Source organism: Sceloporus undulatus, chromosome 5 (assembly GCF_019175285.1).
Source record: "Sceloporus undulatus isolate JIND9_A2432 ecotype Alabama chromosome 5, SceUnd_v1.1, whole genome shotgun sequence".
Taxonomy (NCBI): Eukaryota; Metazoa; Chordata; class Lepidosauria; order Squamata; family Phrynosomatidae; genus Sceloporus; species Sceloporus undulatus.
Window position 1 is genome coordinate 188,982,457 of NC_056526.1, and position 15,086 is coordinate 188,997,542.

General features: G+C 45.0%; 1 protein-coding gene across 1 annotated transcript in view; it reads left to right on the top strand.

The window, feature by feature from the left end:
• Window positions 1-12,593: 12,593 nt before the first annotated feature.
• ATRN (attractin) overlaps window positions 12,594-15,086 on the top strand; it is a 212,175-nt gene continuing 209,682 nt past the window's right edge. Inside the window, exon 1 of the mRNA XM_042466476.1 lies at window positions 12,594-13,200. Coding sequence (XP_042322410.1) covers window positions 12,932-13,200 — 269 coding nt within the window. The 5' untranslated portion in view covers window positions 12,594-12,931. The remainder of the gene's footprint in view (window positions 13,201-15,086) is intronic.

The following is a 15,086-nucleotide window of genomic DNA, read 5'->3' on the forward strand; positions in this document are numbered from 1 at the left end:
ACCAAAATGACTACATTAATAAAGACGCTGCTCCTAAACTGTGGAACGGCCTACTGGAAGAGATCCGTCTTATTACCACCTTAGATGCTTTTAAGAAGGCACTTAAGATGGATCTCTTCCGGTGGGCTTACCCACCCGACCTTGTAAAGGCTCCTTATAAAATAAAATGTTCCACTCCTTTGATAATGACTGCCATGTTTGCTATGATTGTCATGCAATTTTATTAATAATGTCTGTATTTTATTGATTGTATCTTTGTATTTGTATTTTATATTTATTTTATTGGATGTAATTCTATCTCGATCCACAGGGAGAGGCGGGAAATATAAATAATAATTGGCCCCCAAACCTACCCTTGACTTATGTATGAGGTCGACTTATAGTTGAGTATATACAGTAGTTAGTCACAGTGCACTTCCTTAATTCCTGTCTGCTGACCATTGCATTGCATTGCTTACTACTGGATTGCTCCCAGATACATTAAGCTGTCATGAGTCAATCCATGGAATCCAAGGTATCTGCTATAGGGGAGTCAGATAAAGAAACACCTCTGGTTTCCAAATCTGACCCACTGCTGGACAATACAACTATTGAGGACCCTTAGTGGAGTAGGCCCCTGCCCCAGCCAGAGCTGCGAAACATTGCCTAGGCTCCTCCATTGTTTGTGGAACATCATCATGACCAGGAACAGCGGCAGAGGAGCCAACGCCTCTTAAATAAGAAACACTGAGCAATCAAGCACCTGGCATTGCAAAGTCAAGGCAGCTATAAATTCCACAGCAGATGCAGCTGATGTTTTTGTTGTTCACAACAAGGTTTTGTGAGTTTCTTACTAATGGCTTTATTTAGTTTCTTGACCTCTGGAATGGCTTACAATAGACTTTCCTTTGTGGCATCCCTTATCATGACTGATGGATTCTGGAATGGCCAAGACCTTGGGTCTGCATCTCCCTTCAACCTTGATAAACCTTGACACGCCTGTAGGAGCATCATTTGGTGCTTGCTGTCTTTAGCCCCAGGTTCAAAAGATTTCTATGTAATTTAATCCATTTCTCAGACTGAAAGAGGTTTCCCCCTCTAGCTCACTTGCCTGAACTATCATTCCCAAGATACTCTGAAGAAAGGGCAGAGGAATAAATCAGGTTACTTGGCATTTGTAGTGTGGAGGGGAGTACTGGTACTTTAGCAGAAAATGCTAGGTGCCTCATGGACTTTCAAATCCCACGATTCCCTAGGATGGAGCCATGGCAGTCATAGTGGTACCAAAGTATAGCTAGGGATGCTATCTTGAAAAGTGGAGAGGGACCCTGTATCTTTAATGGCTGTTTAGAAGAGGGCATTTCAGCAGGGCTTGCTTGTGACCTGCTTGCATGCCAAGCATCACCTGCTGATATTTCCCTTCCTTCACAATCCTCTCCAGTTTTCATACTAGCAACCCTACCATACTGAGCCATGAGACCCACTGTGTGGCTCTGACACAGAGTTGCCAGAATGAAAATGGAGATGGCTCCTGAACTTCTAACAGTTGTATAGAAACGGGAACTTCAGAACATGTTGCTTGTTACTAGGTTGCATGTCAAGCAGCACTTGCTGCAATTTTCATCTCTGTAGAACCCTTAAAGGCACAGGAGCTCTCTCCAGTTTTCAATCTGGCAGCCCAAGGAAATACACCCAAAGAGGAAATCGTTTCGACACAGGCAAGAACAACTTCTAGCATCAAAGAACCATACCCACTGAGGAAAGAAGAAACGGAACATGGGCTGAATTTATTCAGAGGATGGCTCCATTGAACACAGGGTTATCTTTTCTGAGTGATTTGGCCAAGGAAGGGTCTCTTTTTTTGTATGTGCTGCTATTGGGGGAGAAAAAAAGAAAAGCTTTTATCTGGAAATACTGGGAATGGAAGCTGATGCTCAGGCTAATGCGTGTTCAGCCAAAGGGCCATGCGTTCTCTTTTTCCTTTCCTAAAGCTGCTGGTATAATTGTCTTGTATGGATTTGGCTTTCTCCAATTGCTGTCAGAGGCTGTTGAAGTTGACACACATCTCTGCCCTTTTGTTGAACTGATAAAGCCTGTTTTAAAGGCATGACCTACAAGCATGGAGATAAGCTGTAATGTAAAATTCATAAGGACTCACTGTGTCAGACACCATGGACTTGGATTACTTACAGACATAGATTTTCTTATAGATGGGAAAATGATAAGAATTAATTAACTCTGGCTGCTTGAGCTCTCTGTGCTGGGTTCTTGGTCACTGCAAAATAAAGTGTTGCCAGCTTGAAAACTGGAGAGGGCACTTGTACTTTTAATGGCTGTGTAGAAGAGGGAATTTCAGCAGGTGTGGCTTGTTACCTGTTGGTAGATTTCAGCGTCATAGCCGTGTTAGTCCAGAATATCAGTATGCCAAGGGGTCTTGGAGCACCTTTATACTAAGTGAGTGAAATACGTTGAAGCATAAGCTTCAGGTGAATCTGCAGTGCAAGGCAGAGATGTGAGTGAATAGATTTCTTGCATGCACATCTGGTCTGCACTTTCAGAAAAGTTTAATCTAGGGTAATGAAACAATGTATATTTCCATTTATATGGGTGTATATAGTACTAGCTTTTGGCATGATGTGATTTGATTAAGTTGATGCTATCCTACAGAAACTAAAATGCATAGGGATCTTGTACCACCTTTGAGACTGTGTGCAAGGAATTGTAGCATCAGCTTCTATAGATTTGTTGTGGGTTTTTTGGGCTATGTGGCCATGTTCTAGAAGACTTTGTTTCTAATGTTTCACCACAGATGTTCTGAAGATGCCAGCCACAGATGCTAGTGAAATTCTTCTAGAACATGGCTACATAGCCCAAAAAACCCACAAAAAACTATGGATGCCAGCCATGAAAGCCTTCGACTTCACACAGCTTCTATAGACTTGAGTCTACTTCCTCATATACATGGAGTGCACCCATCTGCAAAAGCTCATGCGACAACTTCTTTCACACAGTTAGTCTCAAAGGTGCTACAAGAACCCTTTGCATATTGTTACCTGGTTGTGTGACAAGCAACACCTACTGAAATTCCTTCTACACAGTCATTAGAAGTAGAGAAACTCTCTCCGGTTTTCACTCTAGCAACCCTCAGCTGGGCATACAAGCTGAGGCAAAGTCTTCCAGATGCATGGAAACAGAAAATATGAAGGAGAAGTAGCCTAATGCCCATGATCTTTTGACATCCTTTTTGACTGAGGGTCAAAGGGAAGTGACATGTCGGGGTGTTTCACAGGAAAGTCTACACTCATTTCTGGGCACTATGTTTTAAGAATTAATCCTAACAGCATGTATGGAAGAGTTGGACATTGAAGAAAGCAGACCGGAATAAAACCAACTCATTTGAGATGTGGTACTGGAGAAGAGTGTTGAGGATACTGTGAGTGATCAAAATGACCAACAAATAGGTTCTAGTACATATCAAGCCAGAAATCTCCATGGAAGCCAGGATGACTAAACTGAGGATGTTGTACTTTGGCCACATCATGAGAAGGCAGGAGTCATTATAAAAGGCATTAATGCTAGGCAAGGTAGAAGACAGCAGAAAGAGAGGAAGACCACATGCCAGATGGCTCCATAAGGAGATCTTGGCATTGAATTTGCAAGTCCTAAGCAAAGCAGTGGAGAATGGGGGGGGGGCCTTGGAGAGATCTCATTCACAGGGTTGCCATGATTGACTTGGGGGCAGTTAACAAAAACAGAGACAGAAGACGACAGGAACCATGCCCAAGGGACATGGATACCACCTCCTATGAAACAAGGTTTAAGGAACCTGGCCTGTTTCGACTTGTGGGAAACATGGTGGCATTCGTAGAGGAGGGCAAAGATTTGTTGACCAGCATCCTTATGGTACATTTGGCTAGTCATCGCACCTTTTCCAAGTGCAATATCTAGCCTAGAGAAGAAACTGTAGTGCAATTCTGGTGAAGGAAGGCGGAAGAAAAATGTTCATAGAATCATAGAGCTGGAAGAGACCGCAAGGGCCATCCAGTCCAACCCCATTTTGCCATGCAGGAACTCACAATCAAAGCATCGCTGACAGATGGCCATCCAGCCTCTGATTAAAGACCTCCAAAGAAGGAGACTCCAAAGACAATTTCTCAAATGCCTTCCTCCCTTCACAGCTACTGTGCTCATAGCCATTCCCTCCTGGCCCAACGCCTACACCAGGGGTGGGACACAGGGGGCACGGGCCCTTGGAGGTCCACTTTCACTGCATCCAGCTGCAAAAAATAAAAATAAAATCTAAGAACAAAAGCCCTAGTAGGCTTGCCAGTTCAGGATCACCCCAGGAACTGAGGTTTATGACCCAAAGCCTGAGTCCTAGGGATGGCCCCTAGGCATGGCATTCAGTACCACCCACAGTTGCTCATCACTTGTCAGTCAACCACACACAGAAGGATGCAGAGAACCTATTTTGCTGTTCAGAAATAAAGACAGGAATCTTAGCTGAAAAGATTTGTTGCCAGATCAAGGTGAAATGAGAGGATGATTCCTGTCACCTATTTAAGGAGATGGGATAAGGGATATTTAATCTAGCGAGAAGGTGAATGCAAAGCAGGGCGGAGGGTGAGTTCTGGAGCTACAGCAACTGGAAAGGAAGGAGAAAACTAAGTGAATGCATAGACCTTCTGGAGAATCTTTGTAAGTTGCACCAACAAATATTGTGGTAAACTGGTGCTCTACAAGCTGAGCTGGAGATTTGCACATAGCCTTTTCTTACTGCCCTGAGCAGATCCCCTCCCCCTCAAATGCGGAGAATTTGCACCCTCATCCCTTGCCTGGAAATGACCCACAAAAGCTGGACACTCAGGGCAGAGCTCTAAGATCTGGCAACCCCCATGCTGCTTGGCTAAGGGGCTGGGAAGGCTTTTTGGCTATGGTGGTTGGGGATGCTGGGAGTTATAGTCCAGTACATCTGGAGATGTTAGTAAATGTCAGACTCTAACTTCCACCCAGCATTATTGCATGTCAGGAAAAAAAGCATTAGAAACCACCAATATTTAATTAACTCCTTTTCTTTTTTTCCTTGCAGGTGAGTACATAAGATATGCTGCAGAAAACAGAAGGATATGCCAAACCCGTCCCCTAAATCTGGGCAATGTCACATTGTTTTCAGCTTAATCTCCATCAAGGTCAGACTTCAGAATTAATTGGGGATGTCTGGGAGGGGAAGGGATGCAACAGCTTTTCATCAGCCACCGAGAAGCAATTTCTATCAAAAACACACCTTTTCTCCTTCCTGCCTTGATCCTGTTTTAATCTTTTGTTTGCAAGAGGTGTCACATATAGAAAAACTGTACCGCCTGCGCGGCTGTTGGATTATGTGTTTGATTATTTTGAAAGGTGACTGAGAAGGTCTTGTATGGCAGAATCAGACGCTTGCAAGAAACACCGCTGCAGCAAATGCTGTTGGAGGAGATGATTGGATTTTCTGAATCAGTCTTCAAAATGTCATGGTCTGCATGAAGAACACTTATAAGAGACTCACTCCAGACTGACAGGGAGTCCCCAGCATCATGTCTGGGAAGCAAAACATCTGAATATATGAATGGGGCTGCTATCTATTATGATAACCCTCCTGCCTCTGATGCTTGGAGCTCCCTTGATTCTAGAACCAAAATGGGGGAAATTACAACCTGCAGATGATATGTGGCCCCCAGGATCTGAGGTCCTTCCTGAAGCCCTCAGATTTTGGGGGGAAAGGGTTTTATTTTAGTACAGCTGTCCCCTATGGCCTGATATGGGATAATAACATGTCCACATTTTGATCCCTACTGCAGTTCTCAAACTCTCAGCAGCCCCCCAATCCATTTTATTTTTGGGCAAAGGAATTGGATTTTTCAGCCAACAATGCTTTAAAAATGTAAATATGCTGTTGCATGAGTTCTCTACCATGAAAGAAACTCCCTGTACCCCCAAAGGCATCCACGGCTTCCAGTCATTGAAATGGCAACCATGACATGTCCCCTGTTCAGTTTTGGAAAGGAAAATCTTTATTAATCCTTTGTCTTCCCCTTTCTCAGCTGCTTTTAAAATGTCCCAGTGCCTCTCTCCATCTGCCACTTTCCCACTTTGTCCTCATCTTACTTAAAATAAGTAAGGACATGCTGCAGCTTGTCAATATATTCTTGGATTATGGTGCCCAGAGCTGGACACATATTCCGGGTGAAGCCTGACCAAAGCAGAATAGAGTGGCAATATTACTTCCCTCAATCTAGACACTATAATTCTATTGATGCAGCCTGAAATCGCATTGGTCTTCTTAACTGCCACATCACGCTGTTGACTCATGCTCAACTTGTGGTCTACTTGGTCTCATAGATCTGTTTCACATGGAGTCTTGTTAAGCCAGGTGTACCTCATTCTAAATCTATGCATTTCATTTTTTCTGCCTAAGTGCAATACCTTACATTTCTTCCTGTTGAAATTCATTTTGTTAGCTTTCGCTCAGCTTTCTAATCTATTCAGGTCATTTTGAATTTTGATCCTCTCCTCTGGGGTATTAGCTGCTTCTCCTAATTTGCTGTCATCTGCAAATTTATGGGGAAGGGAAAGACTATGTTGAGTTAACTAATTGCAAACTACTTTTGCTCTCTGAACTCAGTTTGCACTAACTGAAGTAAGATGAAGATGAAGGTGGAAAGTGGGAGTAGGAGGAGAGAAACTGGGACATTTTAAAAGCAGCTGAAAAAATGGGACAGCAGAGGATTAATCATGACAGTAGTGGGGTATGTGGTAACCATAGTTTCTTGTGTCAGACTAGATGCAATGGCTAATAAATGACTGGATAGTTCATTTTCAGTTTCCATAGAGGGAGACGTAAAGCAACAGTGCGGACAACTGAAAGGCTGGTTCCTATTTTGGCTCATGAATTGGATAGATGATAGACATTCAAACATGTCCATTGTGAACACATGGGTGCCAAGGTACCAGGTAATGTGCAGTCCCGCATTTCACAAGAATGGCTGGTGTGCTTCATTTTGAACTCTAGATAGCAACTATTAAAGGGCAACTATATTTTTCCAGTAGATCATTAACTAGGAGAGGAAGCACCCTCACTGACCTCAGATCAGAGTTTATGCAACAAATACAGCTGATATGGAGAGGAGCCTTCATAAGTATTTAAATAGGAAAGATCAGAGCTTGGAGAAGTTTATGTATTATTATTATTATTATTATTATTATTATTATTATTATTATTATTTAATAACAGTAATAGTAACTTTATTTCTATTCCTGCCTTTTCCCTAACATTAGTACTCAGAGTGGACTACAAATTAAAGTTGCATGCCTCTTGTAACCAGCTCCACTTAATGCGCGTGTATACATGTTTTCAAGTTGCCTGTGTACTCATGGTGACTCCATTTATTTCATAGGGTTTTCTTAGGCAAAGGATCCTCAGAGGCAGTTTTGCCAGTTCCTTCCTCTGAAATGTAGCCTCCAGCACCTGGAATTCATTGGTGGTCTCTCCTCCAAGTACTAACCAGGGCTGAGCATGCTTCACTTCTGGGATTGATCTGAATCTGGTACCTTGAAGGTATTTAGGTGCTTAAGTGGTCTGGTGTGGTGTAGTCCTTTGAGTGCTGGCTGTGGCTCTGGAGACCAGGGTTTGGATCCCGGCTTGGCCATGGAAACCCACTGAATTATCTTGGGCAAGTCACACTCTCTCAGCCTCAGAGGAAGGCAGTGGTAAACCTCCGAACAAATCTTTCCAATAAAACCCCATGATAGCTTCACCTAGGGCTGCCATAACAACAACAACAACAGCAAGTGGTCTCTCAAATGTCCAGAATGTTTTTATTTACTACTTGAAGCCTGACCTAACCTAGTTGTTCAATTTCACATGCATGCTGTTAGCTTTGAATAAGGTGCTGAAACATTTTTATCTACTCTCTCTCTCTTTCTTTTTGATGTAGGGCCCCATTCTTTCCATGTTATTTCTGCCTCCAAACAGAAATAATGACGAAGAACACATTTATTTTGCTAACTGAATGTGTACCTGTTAACCAGTGTTTGTGCCCTATTCATGAACCATCTGAAGGCCATCAATATGGAGTCCATGGATTTCTGGAAAGACATACATAAAATTATGAGAGAAATATCACAAAACAACCTACCACGAAAGCCAGAACTATTCTTGCTCAATATAAATCAAGATGACATTAGTATAATCTCATACATAATTACAGCGGCCCAAATGGTGTAGCCAAGGGTCCGTTTAGGGGAATTTTATTTGTAGTTTAGCTCAAATATTGCAAGAGGGGGCTGGCTACGTGAGCCCACCGAAATCGCCCTCCCGATATGTATACGGAGTAGACCAGGGGATCTCAATAAATGGAACTGAGACAGACTTCTAGAACTAATAACCAATTTATTTATAAGGGGAAAAACACATACGATTCACTAGCATACACACACACATACAAGGCTCAGGAAAAGCATAGGTTAGCATGGAATAGGATTTTAGGCATCACTGGGGTGATACATACCAGAATGTAGACTCCCTCCAGGAATCCAAATGGAATATGATGCTGATGGCATGAGGCTCAGCCATGGAATGACTGGCCAGGAATCAGGAGCCAGGAGCCAGGAGCCAGGTCAGGGTTCAAGGGGACAGAGCTTCCCCCTGAAGTCCAGACTGGCCCAGTGAACAGGCAAATCTGATTATATTTATAGGCAAAATCTTGCTTCTGGCAAAGGTGCTTGATGGTGAGAACAAAAGTGTTTAACTACTTTCTTTTCACCTGGATGTCCCTGTCTGATTGTCTTAGTGGTCTTAAGCTGCTCAGACAACAGACCTGGGAAGGGGCAAAGAGCCTCAGGGAAGGCAAACATTTGCTCTTCCTGGTCCTATGATAATCCTCTTATGCGACTTCCCCAGATATGATAATGTGATGATGCCCCTCAGGGGTGTGTGTACATGTCCTCATGCCTTGCTGGCAATGGTGGACAGGCTATTAGAGTTCATCTAGGGGTCATTAAGGGTTATCATTTATACCAAAATTTATATGGAGCAGCATGGATAACAATGGTATATGCAAGATATTGGGAAAATAGTATAATACCTATGATTGAAGAATGGAAAGTGGAAGTAAATGATTTAGCAATAATGGACAGTCTGTCTATGTACATCAATGGAAAGACAACCCAGCAATACAAAAGGAAATGCAGTAAAGTAGCTAAATTATGGGAGAAAGAAAAATCCTCAGAGGTGGCTTTGCCAGTTCCTTCCTCTGAAATACAACCTACTCGCCACATATTTGTTGCCAGTCTTTCATCCAAGTACTAACCAGGGCTGACCCTGCTTAGCTTCCAAAATCAGATGCAATCTGGTGCCTTTACAGCACTGAGACCCTTTAAAGATCAGATAAAAAGGCAACCTTTGTGACTTACATAGGTCTGTGGTGATAAAGCTTTTTTCAATATTGTAGCTGTTTTAATGCTTTTTTGAAAAACACAATAAAAATGTAGTACCTCACACCGTTCTTCCACAAACTTGATATATTTTTCTCCCATCAGTTTAGTTGCTACTCAGTTTTTATTACACTCGGATGTTGGCGTTCCAGCGCAATTTCCTTTACTGCTTTTGAATGGGTTTTTTGCATTTCATACCAACAACCTGGTGTTTTGAAAGTCTACTAAAAGACTTTAATCCCCCCTTTTTACTCTTTGCAGGATAATTTCATTACAGCACAGAAAAGTCAAAGCAAGTTGTAAAGAAACACCCCAAAACCTGTATGTAATAGAGAAAATCTGAGGTCCTTTTTGGATTTAGAAAACTCAATTCCTATAAAACCAGCATATATATATATAAATATATATATATAGTTTTTCTATGCCTCAGATTTACAAGCCTGTGTTTTTGGTTTAGATGGAATAAACCCAAAAGAAGGGGCTTACTAGCTGAATTAAAAAAAAGAGGGAGTGCTGGAGAGGAGAGGAGCTCCAATTGTCAGAGCTTGAAGAAAGAAGTGGGATTTCCAGATATGTTTAGGATGGAACACAAGAGTAAATTCTCTGTAGTGGCATTTCTATATGGTATTGGTATCATTGTGTTATATATACAGTATATGGCTTTAATGATCCATAAAACTTAATCTAGGTAAGAGAGAGGTGCTCCTGGTCAGTCAGAAGACAGATCAGGGAAGAGGGATTCAGCCTGCGCTGGATGGGGTTGCACTCCCCCTGAAGATGCAGGTTCACTGCTGGGGTGTGCTCCTGGACTCGGATCTGAGCCTGGATGCTCATGTTTCAACAGTGGTTGGGAGTGCATTTGCACAGTTAAAACTAGTGGGCCAGTTGCACCCATTCCTGGAGAAGTTGGATCTGGCTTCAGTGACACATGCCTTAGTTACATCTCTTTTGGACTAGAATCATAGAATCCTAGAGTTGGAAGAGACCGCAGGGCCATCCAGTCCAACCCTATTCTGCCATGCAGGAACTCTCAATTAAAGCATCCCTGACAGATGGCTATGCAGCCTCTGCTTAAAGACCTCCAAGGAAGGAGACTCCACTACATTGTGAGGGAGTGTGTTCCATGCCCTTTACATGGGGCTGCCCTTGGAAACTGTTCGGAAACCGTAGTGGGTTCAAAATGCAGCGGCCAGGCTGTTGAGTGGGGCTGGCTCCAGGGATCGTGTCACTCCCCTGATGAAACAGCTGCACTGGCTCAGAGGACAGGATCCCAATTCATTGCCACCTCACTGGGTGCGCGGATAGTCTGGCTCTCATCTGTGAAATGTTGGAGGACATTCATAATCTTGGAGACAAATGCTGGAATCCAGGCAGCTCTAGAGAGCATCTCAAGCAGTTCGGGAGAAGATTCAGCATGCTTTCCCGCTCCTCCATCAGTAGCACCAATGGTGGCTGCCATGTTCGGGGGAACCTAAACTGGAGATAGGATTCAGCACTTTGCAAAGCTCCTCTAAATAATGCAGTAAAACCCAGGTTTTTATTCATACAATGAATAAAACCTTTCCCCCAGAGCCACGGGAATGCTAGTTTCTTTCACACGCCTCAAATGGAATAAATGAATTTGGATTGCCTTATTGCTAACCTTACACTTTGGTCCAATCAAACGTACATCATTCCTGATTCTGGAAGAGTAAGCTTACACAGCTACCTAGCAACAATTCAATCGAGGGAGAGATGGGATAAAAATACAATTATTATTATTATTATTATTATTATTATTATTATTATTACATATTTACAAAGTGATTGCTTCCTTTCTCCTTATTCAGTTCTGTATAGTCTATATTTTGATTTTGATCTTTCTATATCTCTTATTATTTTATATACTCTATGTGTAAATGTCCGGTAAACTAAGACCTTTTCTTTTAAACCTTCTGTTCTAACAAATGTATGTTTCATGTTGGCTTGTTTGATTGTTTGTTTGTTTTGTTTATGTCCTTAAGATTGCTGTAGTGAATGTAAGCTAACACAATTTATGTTTGTTAGAGCTGTGTTATAATTAAGTTAGTTGTGTGTTAATAATATGTTGATAATATGTGTTTATAAATAAATGTAAGGAAAGAAAAAAGAAAAGTAATTTTATATATATAGATACTCATGGCTAGCGCACATCCCACAAACAAAGGAGCCCAAGGGACACTGGAGACATTAAAATGGCTTGTTATTGTGGAGTCGAAGGCTTTCATGGCCGGCATCCATAGTTTTCCATGGGGTTTTTGGGCTCTGTGGCCGGACTCTTCTAGAACATGGCCACGTGGCCCCAAAACCCCACAGAAAACAAGGTTCAACTCAGTTGTTCTGCCTGCAGTCTGCATTTCTTTTGCATCCAAATTGCTCTGGAAAGTAGGAGGAAGGTGCCCAAGATGGCGGCCTTTGCCCAGAGAAGTCCAGAATCACTCCTTTGTGTGAGAGAAACGGTTTTGCTGGTATTGTCCCAAGGCTGCGACACTTGTTCCGCTTTCACCCTTTTTGCCCAAAAGGGATAGAAAGGGAGCAGGTGCGGTTTCGGAAAACCAATTATCTGTGAGGACCGTTGGCCAAGAGAGAGGAATTCGCACTCGGGTCACAGAGAACCAAGAGTCAATGGCTGCGGTTTTATTCATATATTCATTTTATTAAGTGGCTTTTTTCAGTGTAATTATATATTCTGCATCAGATGTTTCATGAATCCTGTTGTGCATTTTGTCTGTCTTTACAAAACTGTGTCACTAGGAAGATATTTATAAGTTATATTATATTTATATTACTATTATTAATTATTAATTATATTTATGTTATGCATATATAACTGGGGCTTGTAGTTTGACAAGGGCCTTCTTCCCTGCCAAGGCGGGCTGGCTCCTCATCAAACTACAAATCCCAGGATTTTGTCGAATGGAGCCCTAGGCAGCCAAAGCGGCGTCAAACCGCGCTATTTCTACAGTACAGATCCCTGTCAGGGAGGCTCTGGCAGACTGGAGCCACGCCCCCTTCGCTTAGGCGGTTGCCTGGATACCAACTCCGCTCCCCCTCCCTTCCCGCTCCCCTCTCTATGGCATTTTGGCGTAGAGAGAAGCCCCGAGGCAGAGATTCCGAGGCGACACTCTAGCGTCGAACCTTCGGTGTCTATGGTAGGCCTTGGCCCCGCCCCCTCGACGGCCAGTGAGTCAGTGCGGGGCCTCCGCTCCGGCCGCTGACGTCATCGGGAAGGGACGCGGGCGCGCGCACTATGGCGGCGCGGCTCCCTCTTGCCGCCTCTTCCCTGGGACTCTTTTCCGACTGAAGGAGAAAGAGAGAAAGGAGGAACCAGAAAGCGAAGCCGCCGTCAGGGAGAGAAGAGGGAGCCTCGCCGGCCGCCGTAGTCCTTCTTCTCCGGAGCCCTCGCCGGCCACCGTACTCCCCTCCTTCCTTCCCCGGTCTCTGTCTTTCTCTCTGGGCCCCGATGGAGGAGCGCTGGCGCTGGAGCCTCTCTGCCTGTGTGGCGCTGGGGCTGCTGCTCCCGGCGCTGGGCCCGGTCTCCTCCTCGTCGGGAGTGGCGGCAGCAGCGGCGGCGTCAGCGGGACCCAGGGAGTCGGCCAAGGAGGAGGAGGAGGCCAAGGAGTGCCACAAGCCCTGCGCCAACGGAGGACGCTGCCAGCCCCGCACCGGGCAATGCCTCTGCGCCCCCGGATGGGTCGGAGAGCACTGCCAGCACTGCGGAGGGCGGTTCCGGTGAGAGAAGGAGGGCAGAGGGGCCTGCCTCGCGGGGTTGGTGTTGGGAAGAGGGAGGGAGATGGTCCTTAGGCAGAGTCCGTGGAAATGCTGAGGGGTGGGGAGGAGGCGAGGAGGAGGCGGTGGGCTCTTCAGCCTGGCCCTCAGAGGAGCCACAGGCCCTGAGAGCATAGAGCCAGCCTGGGGCGGGGGCTGATTCTGGTGATGGAGGGGGGAGAGGGCTCTTCAACCTGGCCTCCCTCGCAGGGTGGGTGTTGAAGGGAGGAGGAGTGATCGTGGCCACAGGGACAGTGCTGCAGGGGAAGGTTCCGGTGAGAGAGAGGAGGAGACAGGGGCTCTTCAGAGTGGGCTCCCTCGCAGGGTGAGTGTTGGGAGGAGGGGCAAGAGGAGGAAGGGAGGGAGGAAGGAGGTTGCAATACAGAGTTCGTGGAAATGTTGAGGGAGGGGGAAGAAGGGAGAAGAGCTATTCAGACTGGACTACCTCACAGGGCTGGTGTTGGGAGAGGCAGCACTACGGGAGCCAAGTTCAGTGGGCGAGAGAGAAGGGGTGATGGAGTGTGTTTGGCTGGCCTCCCTCGCAGGCCGGTTATTGGGAGGAGAGGAACCACAGGCCCCAAGGACACAGTGCCAGCCCTGCAGGAGCCGACTCTGGTGGATGTCAGAGAAGAGAGGTGATGGTGATGGTGGTGGGGAGTGGGTTATTCAAACCCATTGAGGATGAATTGTGGGATGAAGACAGTCACTGGAAAGAGCTTATAGAAGCTCTGAGGGAGTTGATGGAGGAGAAAAGGAAGAAATACGGAGCGAGGGGCTTCTGGAAGGGCATGTGGTCTGAGAGCCGGCGTGTGAAGATGTCGTCTGGAGAAGCGGATGGGCTTCACCTTTCTGTCCAGACTGGACTACCTCACAAGGTGGTAGTTGTTGTCGGAAGGAGGAAGAAAAGAGGGAGGAGGGTGGTCCCTAGGAAAAGACCCTCCTTGGGAAGGTTCAGGATGTGAACAAGAAGGGGACAGGCAACCTTCGTGAGGAGCTTCTGGAAAGGCATGGGAGCTGAAAGCTGGTGAGTGAAGATGTTGTCCAGATGCAGGGTGTGCTTCAATAGCAGCTTCATTTATATACCGCTTCATACTGAACAGCAGTGTCTTAAGTGGTTTACAACTGTAAGCTAATTGCTCCCAACAATCTGGGTACTCATTGTAGCGACCTCAGAAGGATGCAAGCCTGAGTCAAACTTGAGCCCTTGCCTGGGATTGAACTTGCAACCTTATGGTTTTTTAGTGAGTGGCTCAGTACAGGCATTTAACTACTGCGCCACCAGGGCTCCTTCTGCCCAGACTGGACTACTCATAGGGTTGTTGTGCAGAGGAGGACCATGAAGCCTCTGGAGGAAGGTTGTGATGAGAGTGGTTGCTAGAAAGAGCTTATAGAAATGCTCAGGTTCGTGAAGGAAGAGGGAAGGGAGGAACCCTGGGTGAGGGCTTTCTGGAGGGTCGTGGGAGCAGCAAGTGGCAATGTCAGTCGGATTCACTGAAACAAGGGAAAGCCTCAAGGTGGTTCAAAGTTCATTGCTTGTGCTGTCTCAGTAATTTTTACAGCAGTTCTGTTATCGAGACCAATCAATATTGTACATATCTTTTAGGTGGCAGACTGAGGTCGGAGAGAAAATGCGGCTTCCTGCATTACCTCTGAAAATTAACTCTAAACATTATGTGTTTGTCATAAAATGCTCATTTGCTCACAAAAATGCATTGCTAGTTGCTCAGTGTCACGTTTCTGCCTTCTTGGTGGCAATGGGAACTTTTCCCTGAGTATCTTGCAAAGTGTAGCCTGCCTTTCGTGAAGAGGATGAAGCTTGGACTGGGGCTTCCCAGGTATTTTAGGAAGGA